Here is a 21,993-nt window from a genome sequence, read left to right as displayed (position 1 = left end):
AGTCTTTGTTCGTTCTGAGTCTTTGCTTTTCTGACTTCAGATTCTGGCTATCTGCTGATATCCTGGCCTTAGATATGTGTCCCACTTTCCATTTTTTATACTTATCCTTCTTGTCTTTCATTTATCAGAGAGATCTTTGTACAACCATGCTGGTTTCTTCTTGGATTTCTTATTTTTTGTTTTAGATTTAGATTTAGATTTATTGGATTTTTATACTGCCCTTCTCCCAAAGGACTCAGGGCGGTTCACAGCCAAAATAAAACAACAATTATATACACAGTAAAAACAATAGTTAAAAACTTATTAGATATAAGGCCAAAATTAAAACCATTTAAAACCGTAAAAACCCCATAAAATGTATATCAAATATTAAAAACTATTAAAATTTCTATGCCAGTCCTGCGCGAATAAACAGGTAGGTCTTCAACTCGCGGCGGAAGGTCAGGCAGTTGACGAAATCCTGGGGGAAGTTCATTCCAGAGGGTGGGAGCCCCCACAGAGAAGGCCCTTCCCCTGGGGGCCGCCAGCCGACATTGCTTGGCGGACGGCACCCTGAGGAGTCCCTCTCTGTGCGAGCGCACGGGTCGGTGGGAGGCATTCGGTAGCAGTAGGCGGTCCCATAAGTACCCTGGCCCTAAGCCATGGAGCGCTTTAAAGTAGCAACCAAAACCTTGAAGTGCATCCGAAAGACCACAGGTAGCCAGTGCAGCCTGCGCCGGAGTGGTGTTACATGGGAGCCACGGGCGGCTCCCTCTATCACCCACGCAGCTGCATTCTGAACCAACTGGAGCCTCTGGGTGGTCTTCACAGGGAACCCCATGTAGAGAGCATTGCAGTAATCCAAGCGAGAGGTAACAAGAGCATGAGTGACCGTGCATAGGGCATCCCGGTCAAGGAAGGGGGGCAACTGGCGAATCAGGCGAACCTGATAAAAAACTCTCCTGGAGACGGTTGTCAAGTGATCTTCAAAAGGCAACCGCCCATCCAGGAGAATGCCCAAGTTGCGCACCCTCTCCATCGGGGCCGATGATTCGACCCCAACAATCAGCCGCGGCTGCAGCTGACTGTACCAGGATGCCGGCATCCACAGCCACTCCGTCTTGGAGGGGTTGAGCTTGAGCCTGTTTCTCCCCATCCAGACCCGTACAGCTTACAGACACCGGGACAGTACTTCGACAGCTTTGTTGGGGTGGCCCGGGGTGGAAAAGTACAGCTGCGTATCATCAGCGTACAGTTGGTACCTCACCCTAAAACCATTGATGATCTCACCCAGTGGCTTCATATAGATGTTGAACAGGAGAGGCGAGAGAATCGACCTCTGCGGCACCCCGAGAGAATCGATCTCTGCCCCCCTGCCAACACCGTCTGCGACCGGTCAGAGAGATAGGAGGAGAACCACCGATAAACGGTGCCTCCTACTCCCAAACTCCCCAGCCGGTGCAGCAGGATACCATGGTCGATGGTATCAAAAGCCGCTGAGAGGTCTAATAGGACCAGGGCAGAGGAATAATCCCTGGCCCTGGCCCTCCAGAGATCATCAACCAACGCGACCAAAGCTGTCTCCGTACTATATCCAGGCCAAAAGCCGGACTGGAACAGGTCTAGATAGACAGTTTCATCCAGGTATTGGGGTAATTGAAGTACCACCACACTCTCTACAACCTTCGCCACAAAGCAAAGGCTGGAGACCGGACGGTAATTTCCCAAAACAGCTGGGTCCAGGGAAGGCTTCTTGAGGAGGGGTCTCACCACCACCTCTTTCAAGGCAGCAGGGAAAACCCCTTCCAACAAAGAAGCATTAATAATCCCCCGGAGCCAGCCTCGTGTCACCTCCTGCGTGGCCAGTGGTATTGTGTTGGACTGGGCTTTTATGATAATATTTTTCAGTGTTTCCCTCGCTTCTTGAGTTGTTTTCTCCTTTAGGATTTTTATCCATAGAATTTTTCTTAAGCTCTCTCTGAGTTTGTTAAAATCAGCTCTTTTAATGTTTAAGTCACTGGTTGGATTATATCTATTGCTTTTGTTTGCATTATATTGAATTGCATTATGACATGGTCACTCTCACCCAAGGTTGCATAACTTCAACTCCCTCTATTACTTCTCTATTAGTAGAATTAGGTCCAGTATAGCTTTTCCTCTAGTTCCCTCCTCTACCTTTTGGATGACAAAGTTGTCAGAGAGGTTGTTTAGAATATTGTTCAATCTCCCAGTTGCTGCATAGTTTGTCTGCCAGTTGATATTAGAGTAGTTAAATTCTCCCATTACTACTGTGGTATGTTTCCTACATACATTTGTTAGTTGTTTAGCAAAGTGTTCATCTATTTTTTCTCCTTGGTTTGGTGGCCTGCAGTATAGCTCATTCTTCAATAATCTCACTAGGTCTCTCAAAAAATAATGCTGGAAATGCTTGGTATGGAAAATGGCATAGACAGGAAATCAGCAGCTGCAGCAGCAATGTGGACTTGCGTTTAAATTTCATGAGTTTTAAAAATCATGGATCCATCACTGGATGTGGGATAAAGACCAACACAAATGGCAGCAGGGGAGCAACAGAGGACTCCTGTGCTTCACTGCCAAGTATTCCGAAAACCAACTTCACTTGCCTCCAGTTAGAGCAATTAAATGGTAAAATTGTCTGAGTATAGAGAAAGACATAGCTTCGAAAAACCCACTGCCCCTCCCATGAATTGTGTTTTTGCAAGGGGACCCTGACTGGGAGGGATGATGGCCCAGATCTTGCAATTCTTAAAATCTCCTTTCAGGGTTGGCAAAAGGCGTCTCTAAAGCTTTCATCACCTCACACCCTTTGCAGTAACCACTTAGCCAATCTAGATCTGCCAGAGCAAACAAGTCTGTTCCCCGCAGAGCTAATTTTGACAAGCACATTATACAAAATTAGGGTATTAGGCACTAAGCTCAGGTAATCACCTCCAAATGCTGTAATGGCCCCGGGGAGCCAGCACAGCATCATCACCCCTCCCCGAGCCCTGAGGCTGATGGAGATAATCATCCCGCGTCTCTTCTCTCTAATCTCCACCTGGACAGGCTCCGGCTAAACGGACAGAGAGGCAGTCCTCAGCAGGTTTCCCACCTTTCATTTAGTTCCCATTAACCCAACCCCAGGAAGCAGGAGGGGTGGGAAACCATTTCCCCACCTGCTGTCAGCAAGAGGGAGGTGATCATACAGAGTATGTGACACTTCTCTCTTTTTAACAAATGCAGCAAAGGCAGCCAAGTTGCCCATCGCTAGTTCTGTGTGCGGCTGCAGCCACAAAAGTCTGTTTGGATGATTTGCAACCTAACTGTGGCTGTGGTTGCCTCTGGCTGCCACCTGAAGTGTAGAATTCCCTTTCAATGAAAAGGGATCTTCATTGGGTCGGGCGGGAGGGAGAGAAGGAGTGAGGTTCTAAACCTGGGAGGAAGTTTCTTCTTCTCCCGCCTCAGTGGGTCAGCATGGCCACTTCCTCACTTACAGCTGGGAATCAGGACCATTTGATTAGCTGAATCTATGTCCTTACTGACAGGAGAGTTGGGGCCATTCAGGAAAGTAAAACCAATCTTGAGACACCACTGGGATCAAATGAAAGCCATGTCAAGAAATCTAGGATGCAAATCTCTAAAGATACAGGGAGCCTGGCAAAACGCAAAAGTTTGACATCCCAAACCGATTCATCCTCCTTTTCAAGCTGGGAGGATTCGGGACTACCTGCATTTACAGGTAAAAATACTTTGTGAAGTTGAACCAAATCAGCCTCTTTGCATCTCAGACCACCAGCAGTTTTACATTAGGGTAGAACTGTTTTATCAAAATCTGTCTCTTTGTTTGTGTGTGTGGGTATCACTGGTGGGTTGGTACAGGTTTGCACCGGATCGGGCCAACCGGTAGTGGCGGTGGCAGGAGGCTCCGCCCACCCACCTGAACGCTTCTGCACATGTAAAAAATGCTTTTAAAAGGTAAAAGAAAGGCTCTGATGATCCCAGCTGAGCTGCCTGATCGTCAGAGCCTTTTTTTTCCTTTAAAAAGCATTTTTTTACAACCTATTCGGCTGAACAGGTTGTAAAAAAATGCTTTTAAAAGTGAAAAAAAGATTGCATGCCACAGCTGATCACCCCCCTGTGCACTGTTCTACTTACCCCATGCCTTCTTTTGGTGTGCACTGGCATGTTTGCGCACACCTTGCATTTGGTGTGTGGCGCGCACTGCGCATGCGCGAACTGGTAGTAAACTGGTTCAGATTTCACCACTGCTGCAACGGCCTCCTGCAGCCCTCTGCCACTGAAAATGGAGGCTCCATTTTTGCTGGCAGAGGGCTGCAGGAGGCCATTGCAGCCAAAAATAGGGCCCAGGGGGCTGTGCACAGTTCCCCGGGTTCCGTTTTTGCTGGCAGTGAGCTAGCAAAACAAACTAAAAGCAAAACAAAAGGAGAAATGTTTTCTCTCTTGCATTTGAGCATCCAAAAAGGGACAGGAAAGAAGAAAAGGAAAGAGGAAAGACAAAGAAAAAGAAAAAGAAGGAAAGATGAGAAGGAAGAAGAAAGGAGAATGAGGAGGGAAGGAAAAAGAAGAAAAGGAAGGATTGATAAAGGAAGGAAGGAAGGAGAAGGAAGGAAAGGAGATTATAATGAGAGGGAGGGAGGGTCTGAGGGAAGTCCTGCCTTAGCACTTGGCCACCATAGGTGCCCCCAACACGAATAAAATTGAGCTGGCCACACCCCTGGCTATGCCCTCCCTGAGGTCAAACACACCCTCATGTGACCCTCAATGAAAAAGAGTTTGACACCCCTGTCCTAGACCCAGCCTTCCCTCCCTCAATGTGTGGGAGAAGCTGATGTAAAGGGGCAAAGCCAGTCCCATAGATAATCTGGCCCTATGGCATGTAGGGCTCTGTGATGTGCTGTTTTTCATTTCCTAACAGCTTCTCACGTAACCCGTGTCAAAGTCACATCTTATAAACCACCAGCACTGAAGTGAACCTGATCAGACTGAGGATGGTGCTACTTGTTGAGAAAGAAGAGAGAAAGGCAGCTGTCATCCACTCAGTCTTGGGGAAGCTCTCATGCCGTGCCTCTTCCCAGCAGCTGAAATGCCAGCCCCACATGTCAAAATGGTAGAGAATTTATGGGAGCCACTTAGTCCCAGGCCTAGACTGAACAAGCAATTATCGGGGAGAGCCAAAATGCAGGCTGTGTCCAAGGGTGGTCAGGGAGTACTTGCAAGGGAGAAGGGATCCTGCACCTTCCCTAGTAGTGGTATTGAAGAAGTGCAGAAGCTACAGCCCCGCCCATATTTATATTGGGTCTTCCCATAAATCAGAGGTCTCCAAACCTGGCAACTTTAAGATCTGTGGACTTCAATTCTCAGAATTCTGCTGGCTGAGGGAGTTCCTCCATGCTGACTGGGAATTGCTCGTGCTGGCTGAGGAATTCTGGGAGTTGAAGTTCACAAGTCTTAAAAGTTGCCAGGTTTGGGGACACCTGCCATAAATGATTAAGTGCAGAGCAAGGATATGCAGGGCAAATTATTTCACTGAGACTCTAAGCAAAGACATCAGTGGCTGAACTGATGGAAATGGATGAAACTGCTAGACCAAATCCCTTGTCAGAACATGAACTGTGTTTGCTTCCTTAAAGATTAAGGGAGACTTTATGAGCTAGTGAGATAGTTTTGTGGCATAGAATTATTAACCAGAGAGTGTTAGCTAGTGGTGCAGCCCTTCTCTTCTCTTCTAACCAGGTAACCAAGTAAAAATGAGTGAAAACCCCTTCTAGTGAGGGAGAGAAAGGGAGGGGGAGTTTGATATGGTACAGAGGCCAATCCAGGAGCTCAGGGGAAAGCTCCCACTATATACCCAAGGCTCATTTTTGGCAGGTTCCTTACCTGGCAATCACAAAAAGCACACAGCTAACTCCCAGGTAAGCAAGGAGGATGTACATCCAAATGTCAGGAGACAATGGGTTCAGGAAGGAGAAGACGCTGGGGTTGGTTCCATTGGCTTTTCGGTAGAGAATGCTGATTCCAAGAGTCATGAAGGGCTTGGAGAAGTCGATCACTTTCTCCCGAACGTGGGTGATGGTGAGGGGAGCGACTGCCAGATCAGCTTTCTGCAAAGCAAATCGGCAAGAAGCACAGGGAGAGAAAGCAGTGGTTAGAGACAAGCAGGAAAGTGGAGCAAAGGAATATGATCTGGGTAAATGTCCCAAAGGTGCTTTTCTAAAAGGCAACTGGCCTTTCTTGGTTTTTTTCTTTCTAAAAGTTTCACTTAACTGAAGAAGCTTTTTGGATAAGAAACAAAACAATTTCAAAGAAAAACAAGTCAGTTGCCTTTTGGAAAAGAATCTTTGAGACAACCATGACCTGGATGATTGAGAATCTCCACAGAGATCTGTGTAGATCTTAGAACTGCATCTCCTTTATGTAATGTAGCTCAGCTCCTAATGATGCCACATCTATGATGTTTTCTGGCAACCATACAGAAGTGCTTTCCTGCTCCTTCAGGGATGTTTTTAAACTTCAATGCAGCCCACAGCCCCAGGATTCTGTGGGGGTCTCTTGTCCAAAGTCTAACCAGTCCTGGCAGTGCTTAGTATCTGATCCTGACTAAGTTAGCCAGGCAGTGACACCTGTTGGGGTGCCCCCTTTAACTATCAAACTGTCTTGGTGAGCAGTTTCTTAATGGAACAAGAGTCTCTCTGTTCTGTCCCCCCTCGCCTCCGTCCGAGTGATGGCTTAATTAGCCGGCACTATCAGTTCTGGCAGCAAACTAGCGAGCATCTGCCAAGTGTCTCGGTTATCTCTCTCGACGCCAATGAGTCACCCAGGAACAAACAGTACTTCAGCTCTTAGTTAAGCAGTTAATTTGCCTGCTACAAAGAGGCACAGCAGCTCTTGCTGCCTTTATATCCTGTGGGGTGTGGCTCCATGACTCAGCATTTCCTAGGCCTGCCCCACCCCTGCTTCTGTTGTTCTCATCTCTCCTGCCTACGAAACCTAGGGTCCAGACAGGCCCGATTGCCATCAGCTGGGTCTGAAGGCGTGGCCTGGGGGGGGGAAGAGTCAGGGAATGGAGGCCTCATTATCTCCTCCACCTGGCCTGCCTCTGGCTCCTGGAGCTGAGCCAGGGAAGCCGGTGCTCCCGAGGTAAGTCCTGATGGCCCTTCCCCCTCACTTTCCAAGTCACTTTCTGGCAGGGGGCCCAGCTCGGGGGGGCGCAGACACAACACTCTCTTAACAACCATCACAAAGAAATTGGGGAGGGACTCTTATTATCGTACATAGGACGCATGCGCCAAGATGGCGCGGTAGAAATCTTCGCGGGGAGCGGCTGGCGGCCTTTCCTAGGGCCGGGACCGGGAGGTGGCTTTTTTTAGACCTTCTGGTCCCGGACCCTGCCGGGAGAACACCTTAGGCAGCATCTGGGACGATGCTGGCCGGATTTGAAGCTCCAGGACGTTTGGTGAGCTCGGCGTTTTCCTCGGCACTCTGAGGGGCGGCGGTTGCGGCCGCGGCATGGCATGGCTTTTGGGTCTGGCGGGGGTGGCGGCTGCGGCGGAGGCCTCCCCCAGAGCCTGAAGATTTCCACCGGCGCGGGAGAATGGATGAGAGTGGCTCTCCCTACGCTGTTTCCTTCGGTGCTGCCCTCGGCTCTTGTTGGGGCGGCCGCCGCGGCATGGGATGGCCTTTTGGTCTGGCGGGGGCGGCGGTGGCGATAGAGGCCCTCCAAGAGCTGCGGCCCACCTCCAGGAGCTGCGGGCCTTTCTAGCGTCGCCCGGATGGGAGATGGCTGGATACTCTCCCATGGTGTTCCCTCGGTGTGTCCCTTGGCCTCTGTTTGGGTAGGGGTCGCAGCGGTCGCGGCATGGCTTCCGGGTTCGGGGGGCAGCGGCGGCCGTGGGCGTCACCCCCACTACAGGGGCTGTAGGTGTCTTCATCAGCGCTGGAGGGCTATTCCATCGACGCCAGAGAGGAGAATATCGGACGTGGGAGAAGCAGAGGTAGAGGGTCTAATGGGTTATCTGGAGGGTCCAGCCCGTTGAGGAGAGAGTTGGAGATGTGGCTGGCCTCTTTTAGACCCCCTACCATTTGTTCCGAGATGGGGGTAGTGGTGGCCCTCATTAAGACTGAGACTAAGAGACTAAGATTAAGATCAAATCCTGGAGAATCAGAGTGGCCCGGTATGGAGTTTCTGGTCCATATCCTCTTTCGTCATCAAGGCCTATATTAACTTTTCAACATCTAGGCTGAATGGACTGGCTCGGACTGGAGGAGAGTGGCTAGCTTATTCGGAGCCATGGCCTATACTGTTGGGCGTAGAACTTTTGCTGAAATGACATCTAGACCGGCTGGATGGGCTGCTAATCGCACCACAATTTTATTATGCGAAGATTTTCTACTGCGGACCTTCTTGCCCTGCGAGATTCCCCTCTCTCGCAGGCCTGGCCCTCCTCACTATCGAGGGCCCACCTTGAGGCAGGTTTGGAACCCCGAGAGCTGGCATGCTAAATCTAGGAGGCTAAGGGGATTTTTAGTTAATTGTTTTAACCGTTTTTTAAGTGGGAGTTTTAATGGAAATTTTAAGGGGGGGAGGGGAACCGACGGGTCTGGGTTGGGGTGGGTGGGAGGGTTAGGGTGGGGATGGGGGTGGGAGGGTTAGGGTGGGTGAGGGGTAGCCCGTCGGGAGAAACCAGTTCCAGCGCATGCTCGTGGCGACTATCAAATGGGTTCGGAGGTTATGGGGGAGTGTGTTCCTTTGTGTGAGGTGAGTCTATTTGCACGGTAAGTGGGAGGGGCAGATATGGCGGAAGGGGGGGATCGTATCGACATAGGGGGTCACGCGTTCGATGTCTGCAGGCGATCGCGTGCCCCGATCCCCCTGACTTCTCCCGTTCCCCGGATGGTCAAGACCCTCAGAGCCTGGGCCTTCGGCTGGTGTTATACAGCATACGGTCCGTGGCCAATAAGGCCCCCCTAATACATGATCTGATTCAGGGGGGTGCCGCGGATATTATAGGCGTTACGGAGACCTGGTTGGGCACTGAAGGGGGTGTGCCCCTGATCGAGATGTGCCCACCGGGTTTCCGTGCATTCCATCAGCCGAGGGCCCAGGGTAGGGGTGGAGGGGTGGCGGTTGCTATTAAAGAGAGTCTAGAGCCGAGGGAGACCACTGTACCTCAGATTGCCGGGTGTGAATCCCTCTTTGTGAGGTGGGGTCATAGATGTCAGATGGGCTTGCTGGTCGCGTACCTGGCTCCTTGCTGCGTGACAGCTGCCCTGCCCGAGCTCCTGGAGGTGCTTGCCGGGGTGGCAGTGGAGACCCCCAGACTTTTAGTCATGGGGGACTTTAACTTGCCATCTGCCGGCTCGTCATCGACGGTAGCTCGGGAGTTCCTGGCCTCCATGACGGCCTTGGACCTGACTCAAGTAGTGGATGGCCCCACTCACATCGGGGGAGGCACACTGGACCTGATTTTTGTCTCTGGTCAGTGGTTGAGAGATCTGGACTTAAAGGAAATAGTCATTGAACCTTTGTCATGGTCAGATCACTCTCTCCTTCGCCTGGACTTTCTGACCGCTACCCAACACCGCAGGGAGACGGAACCATTACGGTGGTACCGTCCCAGGCGCCTGGTGGACCCAGAGAGGTTTCGGACGGAGCTTGGGCCACTTCCTGAGGGTCTGGCCCACGGCACGGCAGAGGAACTAGCTGCAGCCTGGGAACGGGCTGCGGCTGGGGCTTTAGACCGTGTCGTGCCTTTGCGGCCTCTGACCCGGCGCAGATCCCAACCGGCTCCTTGGTTCTCCGAGGAGCTGAGGGGGATGAAACGCCGGAGAAGACGCCTAGAGAGTTCCTGGAGGTCCAGCCGTTCAGAGGCTGATCGGACACTAGTTAGATCCTATACCAGGACCTACCTAGTGGCACTGAGGGAAGCGAGGCGTTCTCGCCTCCTCCCTCATTGCGCCGGCAGATCCCCGCCCACCTGCCCTGTTTCGGGTCCCCCGCCCCCTCCTCCACCAGGGGGAGCGGGATGACCCGTTGCAGGGACGTGCTGAGGAGTTTAACGGTTATCTATACGATAAAATCGTTCAGCTTAGGGACGGTTTGGACCAAAATTGTGGCGATTCAGACGGGGTATCTGAGGGCGGTCTTGGTGATGTTGTGTGGGATGAGTTTGACCCTGTGACTCCCGAGGACATGGACAGGTTGCTGGGTAGATTGAATGCCACCACGTGTTTACTGGACCCGTGCCCTCCTGGCTGGTGCTGGCCACTCAGGAGGTGACACGAGGCTGGCTCAGGGATTACAAGTGCTTCCTTGTTGGAGGAGTCTTTCCGGCCGCCTTGAAAGAGGCGGTGGTGAGGCCCCTCCTCAAGAAGCCTTCCCTGGACCCGGCTGTTTTAGGTAATTATCGTCCGGTCTCCAACCTTCGCTTCGCGGCGAAGGTTGTAGAGAGTATGGTGGCATATCAGTTCCCCCTGCACCTGGAGGAAACTGTCTATCTGGACCCGGTCCAGTCCGGCTTCCGGGCCGGGTACAGCACTGAGGCGGCTTTGGTCGCGTTGGTGGATGATCTCTGGAGGGCCAGGGACAGGGGTTATTCCTCTGCCCTGGTCCTATTAGACCTCTCAGCGGCTTTTGATACCATCGACCATGGTATCTTGCTGCGCCGGTTGGGGGGATTGGGAGTGGGAGGCACCGTTTATCGGTGGTTCTCCTCCTATCTCTCTGACCGTCGCAGACGGTGTTGACGGGGGCAGAGGTCGGCCCGGCGCCTCACTTGTGGGGTGCCGCGGGGTCGATTCTCTCGCCCCTTTTGTTCAACATCTATATGAAGCCGCTGGGTGAGATCATCAGTGGTTACGGTGTGAGGTACCAGCTGTCGCTGATGACACCCAGCTGTACTTTTCACCGGGCCACCCCAATGAAGCTATCGAAGTGCTGTCCCGGTGTTTGGAAGCCGTACGGGTCTGGATGGGGAGAAACAGGCTCAAGCTCAATCCCTCCAAGACGGAGTGGCTGTGGATGCCGGCATCCCGGTACAGTCAGCTGGGGCCGCGGCTGACTGTCGGGGGCGGGGCATTGGCCCCGATGGGGAGGGTCCCCACTGGGGGCGTCCTCCGGGAGGAACGGCTGTCTTTTGAAGCCCACTTGACGGCCGTCTCCAGGAGAGCTTTCCACCAGGTTCGCCTGGTGCGCCAGTTGCGCCCCTTTCTAGACCGGGATGCCTTGTGCACAGTCACTCACGCCCTTGTGACGTCTCGTCTGGATTACTGCAATGCTCTCTACATGGGGCTCCCCTTGAGGGGCATCCGGAGGCTACAGTTAGTCCAGAATGCAGCTGCGCGGGTGATAGAGGGAGCCCTCGTGGCTCCCAGTGACACCTATCCTGCGCAGGCTGCACTGGCTGCCTGTGGCCTTCGGGTGCGCTTCAAGGTGTTGGTGAACGTCTTTAAAGCGCTCCATGGCATAGGGCGGGTTACTTACGGGACCGCCTGCTGCTACCGAATACCTCTCACCGACCGTGCGCTCTCACAGGAGGGACTCCTCAGGGTGCCGTCGGTAGCGACAGTGTCGTCTGGCGACACCCAGGGAAGGGCCTTCTCTGTGGGGCTCCCGCCTCTGGAACGAACTCCCCAGGACTTCGTCAACTTCCGGACCTCCGAACCTTTCGCATGAGCTTAAAACTTACTTATTTATCTGCGCTGGCCTGGGGTAGTTTTTAAGTTTATAGGTATTTTAATGGGTTTTAGTCTCAAATTTTAATTGTGGCCAATTTTAATAAGTTTTTTAATTGTATTTTAATTGTATTTATATTGTATTGTCTATTTTACTTGGCTGTGAACCGCCCTGAGTCCTTCGGGAGAAGGGCGGTATACAAATTTAATAAATAAATAAATAAATAAATAAATATTTGAGGGGGTAACATAATAAAGAATATCTGGAACTTTTCTTTATGTTCCTAAGAATCAAACATGTGTAGATTATCCACTTTAGCCTTTACAGGTAGTCCTTGACTTATGACCACAATTGAACCCAACATTTCTGTTGCTAAGTGAGACATTTATTAAATGAATTTTGCCCTATTTTACAACCTTTACAACCTTTGCCCTATTTTACAACCTTTCTTGCCACAATTGTTAAGTGAATCACTGCAATTATTAAGTTAGCCACACGGTTGTTAAGTGAATCTGGCTTCCCCATTGAATTTGCTTATCAGGAGGTTGCAAAAGGGGGTCACATGCAACCGTCATAAATGTGAGTCAGTTGCCAAGCATCTGAGTTTTGATCAGGTGACCATAGGAATGTTGCAACGGTCATAAGTGTGAAAAGAGGTTATAAGTCACTTCTTTCAGTGCCATTGTAACTTCCAACAGTCACCAAATGAATGGTTGTAAGTGGAAGACTATCTGTTTTGGATCCTGTCTTTTTTTAAAGGCCACTTTTTTTTCTTTCAGGAGAAGACCCCCTTTTTACCTTCATCCACAAATGCCTCACAACTTGTCATGCTAGAAATAGCAGGGCATGTCTCTCCCGCTATAGCAGGGGTCTCCAACCTTACTCCCTTTAAGACTTGTGGACTTCAACTCCCAGAGTCCCTCACCCAAAGCTGGCTGAGGAACTCTGGGAGTTGAAGTCCACAAGTCTTAAAGGGAGCAAGGTTGGAGACATGGCCCAGCCTACAGGTTGAAGTCCAACCTGCCCCCCCCCCTCCTCCATTCCCTCAAAGCCTCTGGCTCCGAACACCCTCGTTCCTGTTGTTACCTGCTGTCTTCTGGGAGGACCCCTCACCTGAGATACTATTCCTAATCTGAGTGGATGAGAGAGATCGAGCTCCCTCAGCCTTGGTATAAAGAAAATAATGAAATAAGCTCAATAGCACCATTTCCTCCTCCTCTGTAGTTTTAAACCTGAAATCAGCCCCCATCTCCTTCAGCAGACAGACTAATCTGGAAAGGTATAAATAAAATCATACTTTTTTTTTTAAGGTACAAACTTCTTTGTAATTAAGTAGTCAGATGTGGAGGATATAAAAATGTAGAGCTGTTAAAAATGCAATTTTAAAATAACCTCCAATACAAAAATATTCAGGGAAATATAAACTTCTTGCAGTGCTCCAAAGTACAGGTGCCATACTGCATAAAATCCAGCAACTGGCCTTATAGAGAGATAAAACCAAAGATGGTAAAGCTAAAATAGCAAGCTATATTCATATTTCTAGATTATTTTTTAGAGATAAATAGATTTTTATAGCATATTTCTTACCTGGTTCCTTTGTTTTTTTTGTTTTTTTTTACACATTAGTATTTACAATCTTAAACAACCTTAGACAACCTTAGAAGCTAAGAAGAACAGTTTTCCTTCTTTCCAGTTCCTTAGTCCAAATTCTACACACTTTTTAAAAAAAAAATAACTTCCTAAGAGTGAGGACAATTAACTAGTAGAACAGCTTGCCTTCAGAAGTTGTGGGTGCTTCATCACTAGAGGATTTTAAGAAGAGACTGGACAGTCACTTGTCTGAAACGGTATAAGACCACCTGCTTGAGCAAGGGGCTGGACTAGAAGACCTCCAAGGTCCCTTCCAGCTCTATTCTGATTCTGATGTCAAGCTGATTGGTCTGTAGTTTCCTGGATCTGTTTTTTTCCCCTTTTTTGAAGATGGGAACACATCAGCTCTTTTCTCTTTTTCTGGTAGTACAGTATATATATAATGTAATATGACCAACTAATCTATCTATCTATCTATCTATCTATCTATCTATCTATCTATCTATCTATCTATCTATCTATCTATCTATCTATCTATCTATCTATCTATCTATCTATCTATGTCTCTGTGTGTGTGTGTGTGTGTGTGTGTGTGTGTGTGTGTATGCATGTGCAGAAGGTGTCCTTGTATATTTTTCTTTTTCTCGTTTCTCTGTTTAATAGTGTTCTGTTTGATAATAAAAAGGTTGAAAAACAAATTTATACTTTTAAAAAACAGAAGTGACATACAGATACATAGAATAGGGGACAACAGGCTGTGGTGGCTCAGGCTGTAAGATAGCCTGTTATTAAAACACAGCAGCCTGCAATTACTGCAGGCTCAAATCCCACCAGGCCCAAGGTTGCAGGTGTGCGTACGCTCTCACAGAGAGGGTCTCCTCAGGGTGCCGTCCGCCAAGCAATGCCGGCTGGCGGCCCCCAGGGGGAGGGCCTTCTCTGTTGGAGCACCTACGCTCTGGAACGACCTTCCCCCCAGTTTGCGCCAAATATCTGACCTTCGGACCTTTCGCCGGGAATTAAAAACTCATTTATTTATTCAAGCGGGATTGGACTGATTTTTAAATTCTAAATTTTAAGGTTTTAATCCTTTGTAATTTTATATGGGGTATTTTAGGTTAGGTCAATTTGACGGTTTTAATTCGGCCATTATGGAATAGGTATTTTAAATTGATATTTTAACTTTGTATACTTGCTGTTTTTATTTTTGGCTGTACACCGCCCTGAGTCCTTCGGGAGAAGGGCGGTATAAAAATTTAAATAAATAAATAAATAAATAAATAAATAAGGTTGACTCAGCCTTCCATCCTTTATAAGGTAGGTAAAATGAGGACCCAGATTGTTGGGGGCAATATAAGTTGACTTTGTAAATATACAAATAGAATGAGACTATTGCCTTACACACTGTAAGCCGCCCTGAGTCTTCGGAGAAGGGCGGGATATAAATGTAAATAATAATAAAAAAAAACAGGCCTTGCAATGCCATAAGGAAAAAGATCTTTGATTATGGCAGGAAGAAAAGCAGAGCCTAATGTTTAGGGAACAAAGAATAATTTCAGAATTAAGGGGAGGGATCATTCCACTCCATTCTGCATTGCTCAGACTCATGAGCAGAGTTCCCATCAGTCTAATATAGAAAACTGGAACTGGGTCAAGGAAGGACAGTGGATGGATGGTCAAGGGATTAGAAACTAAGTTAAAGGAATTAAAATTTTCTTCTCAAAGCTAAGCAAGAATGAAGGTCGAATAAAGTTAACACTTTTCACATATCCCTAAGAATGCCATATAGAAGATGACCTTCCCCTTTGACTTTGACTGCAAGATCCAGACTGGTGGGTTTATGTTTTAGGAAGGCAGATTCCATTCGAACAGCTTCAGAGTAGATCCAAGCAATCCACACATTAAAACAGAGTTGAGATCTGCTCATTCAACCACCGGGGCTATCTCAGATTGGCAATGTTACATCATGGTTCAGGGAGGCTGGAATGCTTTTGTTGTGATGCATGTACTTAAAATGGATATTGCAGTTGCCTTTTTTCTTCTCTCAAATCCTTGCTTAATTGCTATTTCTTTTCTATCATTTTAGGGGACTGAGGTCTCCTAAGTATATCAAACTGTTACTTACATTTTTACAAATAGGAAGTGAATTTGATTTCTTATTGCACTCTTCTTTTTTCCTGCTTGAATAGTACAGGTGCATATAAATTGTACTTCCCAATGTGTAGAAAGTAACAGATGAAAAGAACTTGATTGTTAATCCTGGTTGATAAATAATAATACTTTAGCATTTCTGAATTTACATAGTCAAAATACAGGCTTCTTGCAACTCAAAATTTCTCTGTCTTTTTTCATTTCTCTAAATTTTGTAACACTGTTTATGTGTGCGATCCTTTTTTTCTTTTGTTTGATGTGATGCAAATATAAAACAAATAACATGGAGAAGATTATGGATCTTGTACTATCAAATATCTCTTCCAACTTTACTTCTCTTGGTCTTTGCAAAGAAGAAAAACCATAACCTAAAGAGAAATTGTACTGATTTTTCCATGCAATTAATATATTGGATTGTGGTATCTTGGATCTATTTTTGCTGAATAAACTGATACTCGGATCTCTTTTACTAGCAGGTAAGGGTCTCCAGGATTGTCTTAGTGGTGAGGGACACTTGGTGCTCTCTAAGCTTGGTGGTTTTCTTGTAGATGTTTCATTACCCAAACTAGGTAAACATCATCTTGGAATGAAAAGTCTGCAAGGAAACAACTAAGTTCAGAGAACACCAAGAACCCCACAATAATTGCTGCTGCTGCTGCTGCTCCCCTTCCTCCTTTCCAGCACTGCTGATGTTACCTAGTTTGGGTAATGAAATGTCTGCATGAAAACATGTCTGCATGAAAGCTCAGAGAGCACCAAGGAGCCACAAATATCCCACTTTATTGGTGTCTTGGTAGTACCCACTGGATATCCTATCAGGAGCTTTCAAACTACAGAATGATCATCCATAAAGCAGCTGAGAAGGAAGGGGCACTTTCTAATGGTGAAGGTTGGGTTAAGGGTGGAAAGAACACACCCCAATCCTCTGTCAGCAAAGACTTCCTTGGCTCCACAGTTAATGCATTTCTATGACAGACACTGAACAAATTAAGCAAGATGTCTAAACCCACAGGTGGCAATAGTCCCCAAAGCCAGGACAGAGCTAGACAGATTTACTTTAGTTAATTCATAAACTAATTGTCCGTGTCACTGGAAAACAAGATAAATAATGCATATTTCATTGATTTTACTGAAGACGGCAGGGTGTGGTGAAAGGAATAAGCAGCTGTTAGTTCCAGCAAATTGAAGCTGGGTGATTGGCAAAAGGTGCACTAATTCCATCAGAATTCCCTTCAGGGGGAAGCTATTCAACCATACCAATAATGCAGGTATCCCTGAAAAAGTGCTACCATCTGGATTATAGCACCTCCCAAAGTGCTATGATAGTAATGTTAAGGTAAGATGATGCACACAATCACTTAATTGCCGTGTTTCACTTAAGTATTCTATTTTAACAGATTTCAGCCCTATAGACCTGACAGAGACCCAGTTTGGTATATAGTGCAGTGGTTCTCAACCTTTATAGTGCTGCGACCCCTTTAATACAATTCCCCACGATGTGGCGACCCCAACCATAAAATTATTTTCGTTTTGAATTTATTGCGCCTGAAGCCGTATTGGCTAGCGATCTGAACTGCTTGCGATTGCCTTGAGGACAGAGGCATTAAAGCGGAGACTCCTCCCCTATTAAGTTTATTGTGCCTGAAGCCAGATTAGGCTAGCGATTGGGAGTGATTGCAGCTGGCTTGAGAGGGAGACATCAGAGCAAAGATTTCTCTCTTTTTTAAGTCATTGCGCCTGAAGCCGAATTTGGCTAGCGATTTGAAGAGCCTGCAGCTGGCTTGTGGAGTCAACCATTGGAGCGCGATTCTTAGACTCGCAAGTATACTTCCCATATTTCCGATGGTCTTAGGCGACCCCTGGCAAATCGTCATTCGACCCTCAATGGGGTCCCGACCCACAGGTTGAGAACCGCTGGTATAGTGGCTAAGGCATCAGGCTAGAAACTGGGAGAAACTGTCCCACCTTGGGCACAAAGTAGGGGTGAAATGCTCCTAGTTTGCACCAGCTCGCCTGATCCGGTAGTGATGGCAGCTGGTGGTTCGGAGAACCGGTAGCAAAAATCCCTGGCCCCGCCCCCTGCCTCTGCTGAGCCGCACCATCATCAGAGGTTTTTTTTTTTTACTTTTAAAAGCAGTTTTTCTTCAGCCGAAAAAATGTCTTTAAAAGTAAAAAAAAGCCTTTGATGATCCCGCGGCTCAGCTGGGATCGTCAGAACCCTTTAAACTCTTTTTTTTAACAACCTCTTCAGCTGAAGAGTTTGTAAAAAAAAAAAAAAGTTTTTAAAAGGCTTCTCTGGCGATCCCAGCTGAGTTGCCTGATCACCAGAACCTTAAAAAACATGTTTTCTACAAGGTCTTCAGCCGAACAATTATTTTAAGAGGTTCTGGGCTGCTATGAGGGAACTTCATCTGGAATTGTCATAGGAGCTTTTAAAATCTTTTTTTTCCTCTGGCGATCCCAGATGAGTTACCTCATCATCACAGGTTTTTAAAATCATTTTTAACAACTTCTTACAACAGTCCCCACCCACGCCCATCCAATGCCCTGTCCCTACTTGCCTTATTGCTGCTTCTTTCAGGCTTGCAAAGCCATGCTTTACATCAGTTGCATCAGCTAGCAACTGAATCTGCTTGCCTGAAATCCATTTCCTCAGTGAGCAACTCAATCTGCCTGCTTTGTTGGCTGAGGAACTCTGGGAATTGAAGTCCACAAACCTTAAAGTTGCTAAGGTTGGAGACCCCTGATCTAAAAAATATAAATAAAATAAAATAATAAAATAAAATATTTGTGAAGCTGAGATTTGGTGTGTTTCTATAGTGTTTCACTCTAACTACACAAACACACAAAATCACTCAAAGTTGTATGTGGCATTGTGTGTGTGTGTGTGTGTGAGTCAGTTGTGTTGTGTTGTGTGTGTGTAAAGTGTGAAAGTTGGTTTTTGAGTTTTTTGTGGCTGTGTGAGGTTCCTGCTTGTTGCAGGGGCCATTTTGGCTGCTTTTACACTGTGTGTGAGTCAGTTGTGTTGTGTTGTGTGTGTGTAAAGTGTGAAAGTTGGTTTTTGGTAGTTCTTATAGTTTTGTATATTTTGTTTATTATTTTTATTATTTATTGTTATTGGACACGCTTACCCAGTCATCTGACCACCAAGCCACACCCACCCATTAAGCCACGCCCACAGAACCGGTAGGGAAAATTTTTAGATTTCACCCCGGCACAAAGCCAGCTGGGTGGCCTTGGGCCAATCCCTTTCTCTCAGCCCCAAAAGGAAGAGGCAAGGGCAAACCACTTCCAAAATCTTGTCAAGAAAACTGCAAAGACTTGTCCAGGCAGTCCCAGAGTCGAGACTGTTTTGAAGGCACCACAAATAAGTAAACAAATGAATGAGCTGCTAACCGTATGCTGTCTTCGAAGATCTGAATGGGAGGCATACAAATAACAGAGCAGAACAGGGGCAAACTTTCCTCCTCAAATGTGTTGAAAAGGGGGATTAATGAGAGAGGAACAAATCCTGTGCATCATTTTTCAGTTACCTCACTGAATTACTTTTAGGTTTGAGCAGCCTCATAATCCCTTGTAGCTACAAAGAATCTTGCAGCATGTAAGGAGCAAGGTGAAATGGAGCAGAGCTTCTGTTCTCTTGCCTGGAGGGGTTTTATTTTCAGACACACTTTTAGGCTTTCAGTAACACAAAGGGTTTAAGTTTCTGAGAAGATGAGAATCACAGGCAAGACACAGTGGTTAGCCTGAAGCTTTGTTATCATCATGGCAAATTTCCCATCCCAAACTCCTCCAATATTTGTGCAGGAAAGTATTCTGGTATTAACCATAACATTATGGGAAGGTGGTGGTGGAACAGATTGGATTAAAAATGGAAAAAAATACCAAAAGGGCCTCTAAGAGTCTTTAATTTCTTCTTTAACACTTTAACCTTCTTGCTAGGTTAAAAAAAAACAGAAGAAGGAGAAGCAGGGATGAATAATCATTCTAATGGTTAAAGCTGCCTTGATTTACACACTGCATGTCATTGAGATGCATTAAAAGTCCTATGTTCAAGGGGCAGGAAAGAAGGTTAGCTGTATCTATGCACTGACTAAACCTTAATGTTTAAAGAGAATCCTGCATATTCTTGGTACACCAGTACCCAATAAGTTTATTAAAAATAGATCATGCCAGACAACTCTTATTGCCTTCTTTAACAAAGTGATTAATTTAGTGGATGGGAAGTGCTGTGGACATAGTTTACTTAGACTTCTATAAGGCATTTGACAAAGTAGACTATTTTATTTATTTATTTTATTTATTTATTTAATTCGATTTTTATACCGCCCTTCTCCCGAAGGACTCAGGGCGGTGTACAGCCAAAAGTAAAAAACAGACAATACAATATACAATTTAAAATACAAATTAAAAAACTTATTTTATAATTGGCCTAAAAACTTTAAAATATATAAAACTAAAACCCCATTAAAATTAATAATAGAAAATTTAAAATCGATAAAATTTAAGCCAGCCCCGCGCGAATGAAAAGATGTGTCTTCAGTTCGCGGCGGAAGGTCCGACGGTCAGGTATTTGGCGTAAACCCGGGGGAAGCTCGTTCCAGAGTGTGGGAGCCCCCACAGAGAAGGACCTTCCCCTGGGGGCCGCCAGCCGACATTGCTTGGCGGACGGCACCCTGAGAAGTCCCTCTCTGTGAGAGCGTACGGGTCGGTGGGAGGCATGCGGTAACAGCAGGCGGTCCCATAAGTACCCAGGCCCTAAGCCATGGAGCGCTTTAAAGGTCGTAACCAAAACCTTAAAGTGCACCCGAAAGGCCACAGGTAGCCAGTGCAGTCTGCGCAGGAGCGGTGTTACGCGGGAGCTACGCGAAGCTCCCTCTATCACCCATGCAGCTGCATTCTGGACTAACTGAAGCCTCCGAGTGCACCTCAAGGGGAGCCCCATGTAGAGAGCATTACAATAATCCAAGCGAGAGGTAATGAGCGCATGAGTGACTGTGCACAAGGCATCCCGATCAAGGAAGGGGCGCAACTGCCGAACCAGGCGAACCTGATGGAAGGCTCTCCTGGAGATGGCCGTCAAATGATCTTCAAACGACAGCCGTTCATCCAGGAGGACACCTAAGTTGCGCACCCTATCCTTTGGGGCCAATAACTCGCCTCCAACAGTCAGCTGCGGCTGCAGCTGACTGAATCGGGGTGCCGGCATCCACAGCCACTCCGTCTTGGAGGGATTGAGCTTGAGCCTGTTCCTCCCCATCCAGACCCGTACGGCCTCCAAGCACCGGGACAGCACTTCAACAGCTTCATTGGGGTGGCCTGGGGTGGAAAAGTACAGCTGAGTGTCATCAGCGTACAGCTGGTATCTCACCCCAAAGCCACTGATGATCTCACCCAACGGCTTCATATAGATGTTGAACAGAAGGGGCGAGAGGATCGACCCCTGCGGCACCCCACAAGTGAGGCCCCTCGCGGTCGACCTCTGCCCCCCTGTCAACACCGTCTGCGACCGGTCAGAGAGATAGGAGGAGAACCACCGATATACGGTGCCTCCCACTCCCAATCCCCCCAACCAGCGCAGCAAGATACCATGGTCGATGGTATCAAAAGCCGCCGAGAGATCTAATAGGACCAGGGCAGAGGAATAACCCCTGTCCCTGGCCCTCCAGAAATCATCCACCAATGCGACCAAAGCTGTCTCCATGCTGTACAGCCTACTTCTCGGTAAGACAGAACAAAGTGGGATACACAGCATAATCACCAGATGGATTTGTAACTGGTTGACAAACCACACTCAATGTGTAGTCCTTAATGGAACCACATCTACATGGAGGGAATCATGCAGTGGGGTACTGTCTTAGACTCAGTACTCTTCAATATCTTCATGAATGATATAGATGAGGGGATAAAATAGTAACTCATCAAATTTGCAGATGTCACCAAGGTGGGGGAATTGCCAATACTCTAAAAGATAAACCCAAGAGTCAGAAGGATCTTGACAGACTTGAGCACTGGGTCCTATCCAAAGTCAAATGCACAGATATAGAATATGTGGTACCTAGCTCAATAGTAGAAACTATGAGAGAGATCTAGGTGTCCTAGTGGATCATCAGTTAAGTATGAGGCAGCAGTGTGTTTACCAAAATACAGATAAGGTGCTGAGACCATAGAAAGAATAAAGTAAAGAGACCATAGAAAGAGTAAAGAGAAGAGCAACAAAGATGATAAAGAGCTTGAAGACTAAATCATACAATGAACGACTGAGGGAAATAGTTATGTTTAGTCTAAAGAAGAAAAGGACTAGGGGTAATATGATAATAGTATTCCAATACTTGAGTGATTGCCACAGAGAATAGGGGGTCAGCCTATTCTCCAAAGAACTTGAGAACAAGATAAGAAGTAATGGATGGAAACTAATCAAAGAAAGATGCAATCCAGAATAAAGAAGGAATTTTCTGAACGTGAGAACCATTAGTTAGTGGAATGGCTTGCCTTCAGAAGTTGTGGGTGCTCTATCATTGGAGTTTGAAGAAGAGATTGGACAGCCACTTGTCCAGAATAAGTCTCTTGCTCTATTGGACTTT

General features: G+C 47.1%; 1 protein-coding gene across 1 annotated transcript in view; it reads right to left on the bottom strand.

Moving 5' to 3' along the window:
- The window catches only part of GRIK3 (glutamate ionotropic receptor kainate type subunit 3), a 376,315-nt gene that overhangs the window by 24,484 nt on the left and 329,838 nt on the right, over window positions 1–21,993 (bottom strand). The window contains exon 11 of the mRNA XM_058195934.1: window positions 5,878–6,101. Within this exon, the coding sequence (XP_058051917.1) occupies window positions 5,878–6,101 (224 nt within the window). The remainder of the gene's footprint in view (window positions 1–5,877; window positions 6,102–21,993) is intronic.

Source organism: Ahaetulla prasina, chromosome 10 (assembly GCF_028640845.1).
Source record: "Ahaetulla prasina isolate Xishuangbanna chromosome 10, ASM2864084v1, whole genome shotgun sequence".
Taxonomy (NCBI): Eukaryota; Metazoa; Chordata; class Lepidosauria; order Squamata; family Colubridae; genus Ahaetulla; species Ahaetulla prasina.
This window is presented reverse-complemented; position numbering and strand designations above follow the sequence as displayed.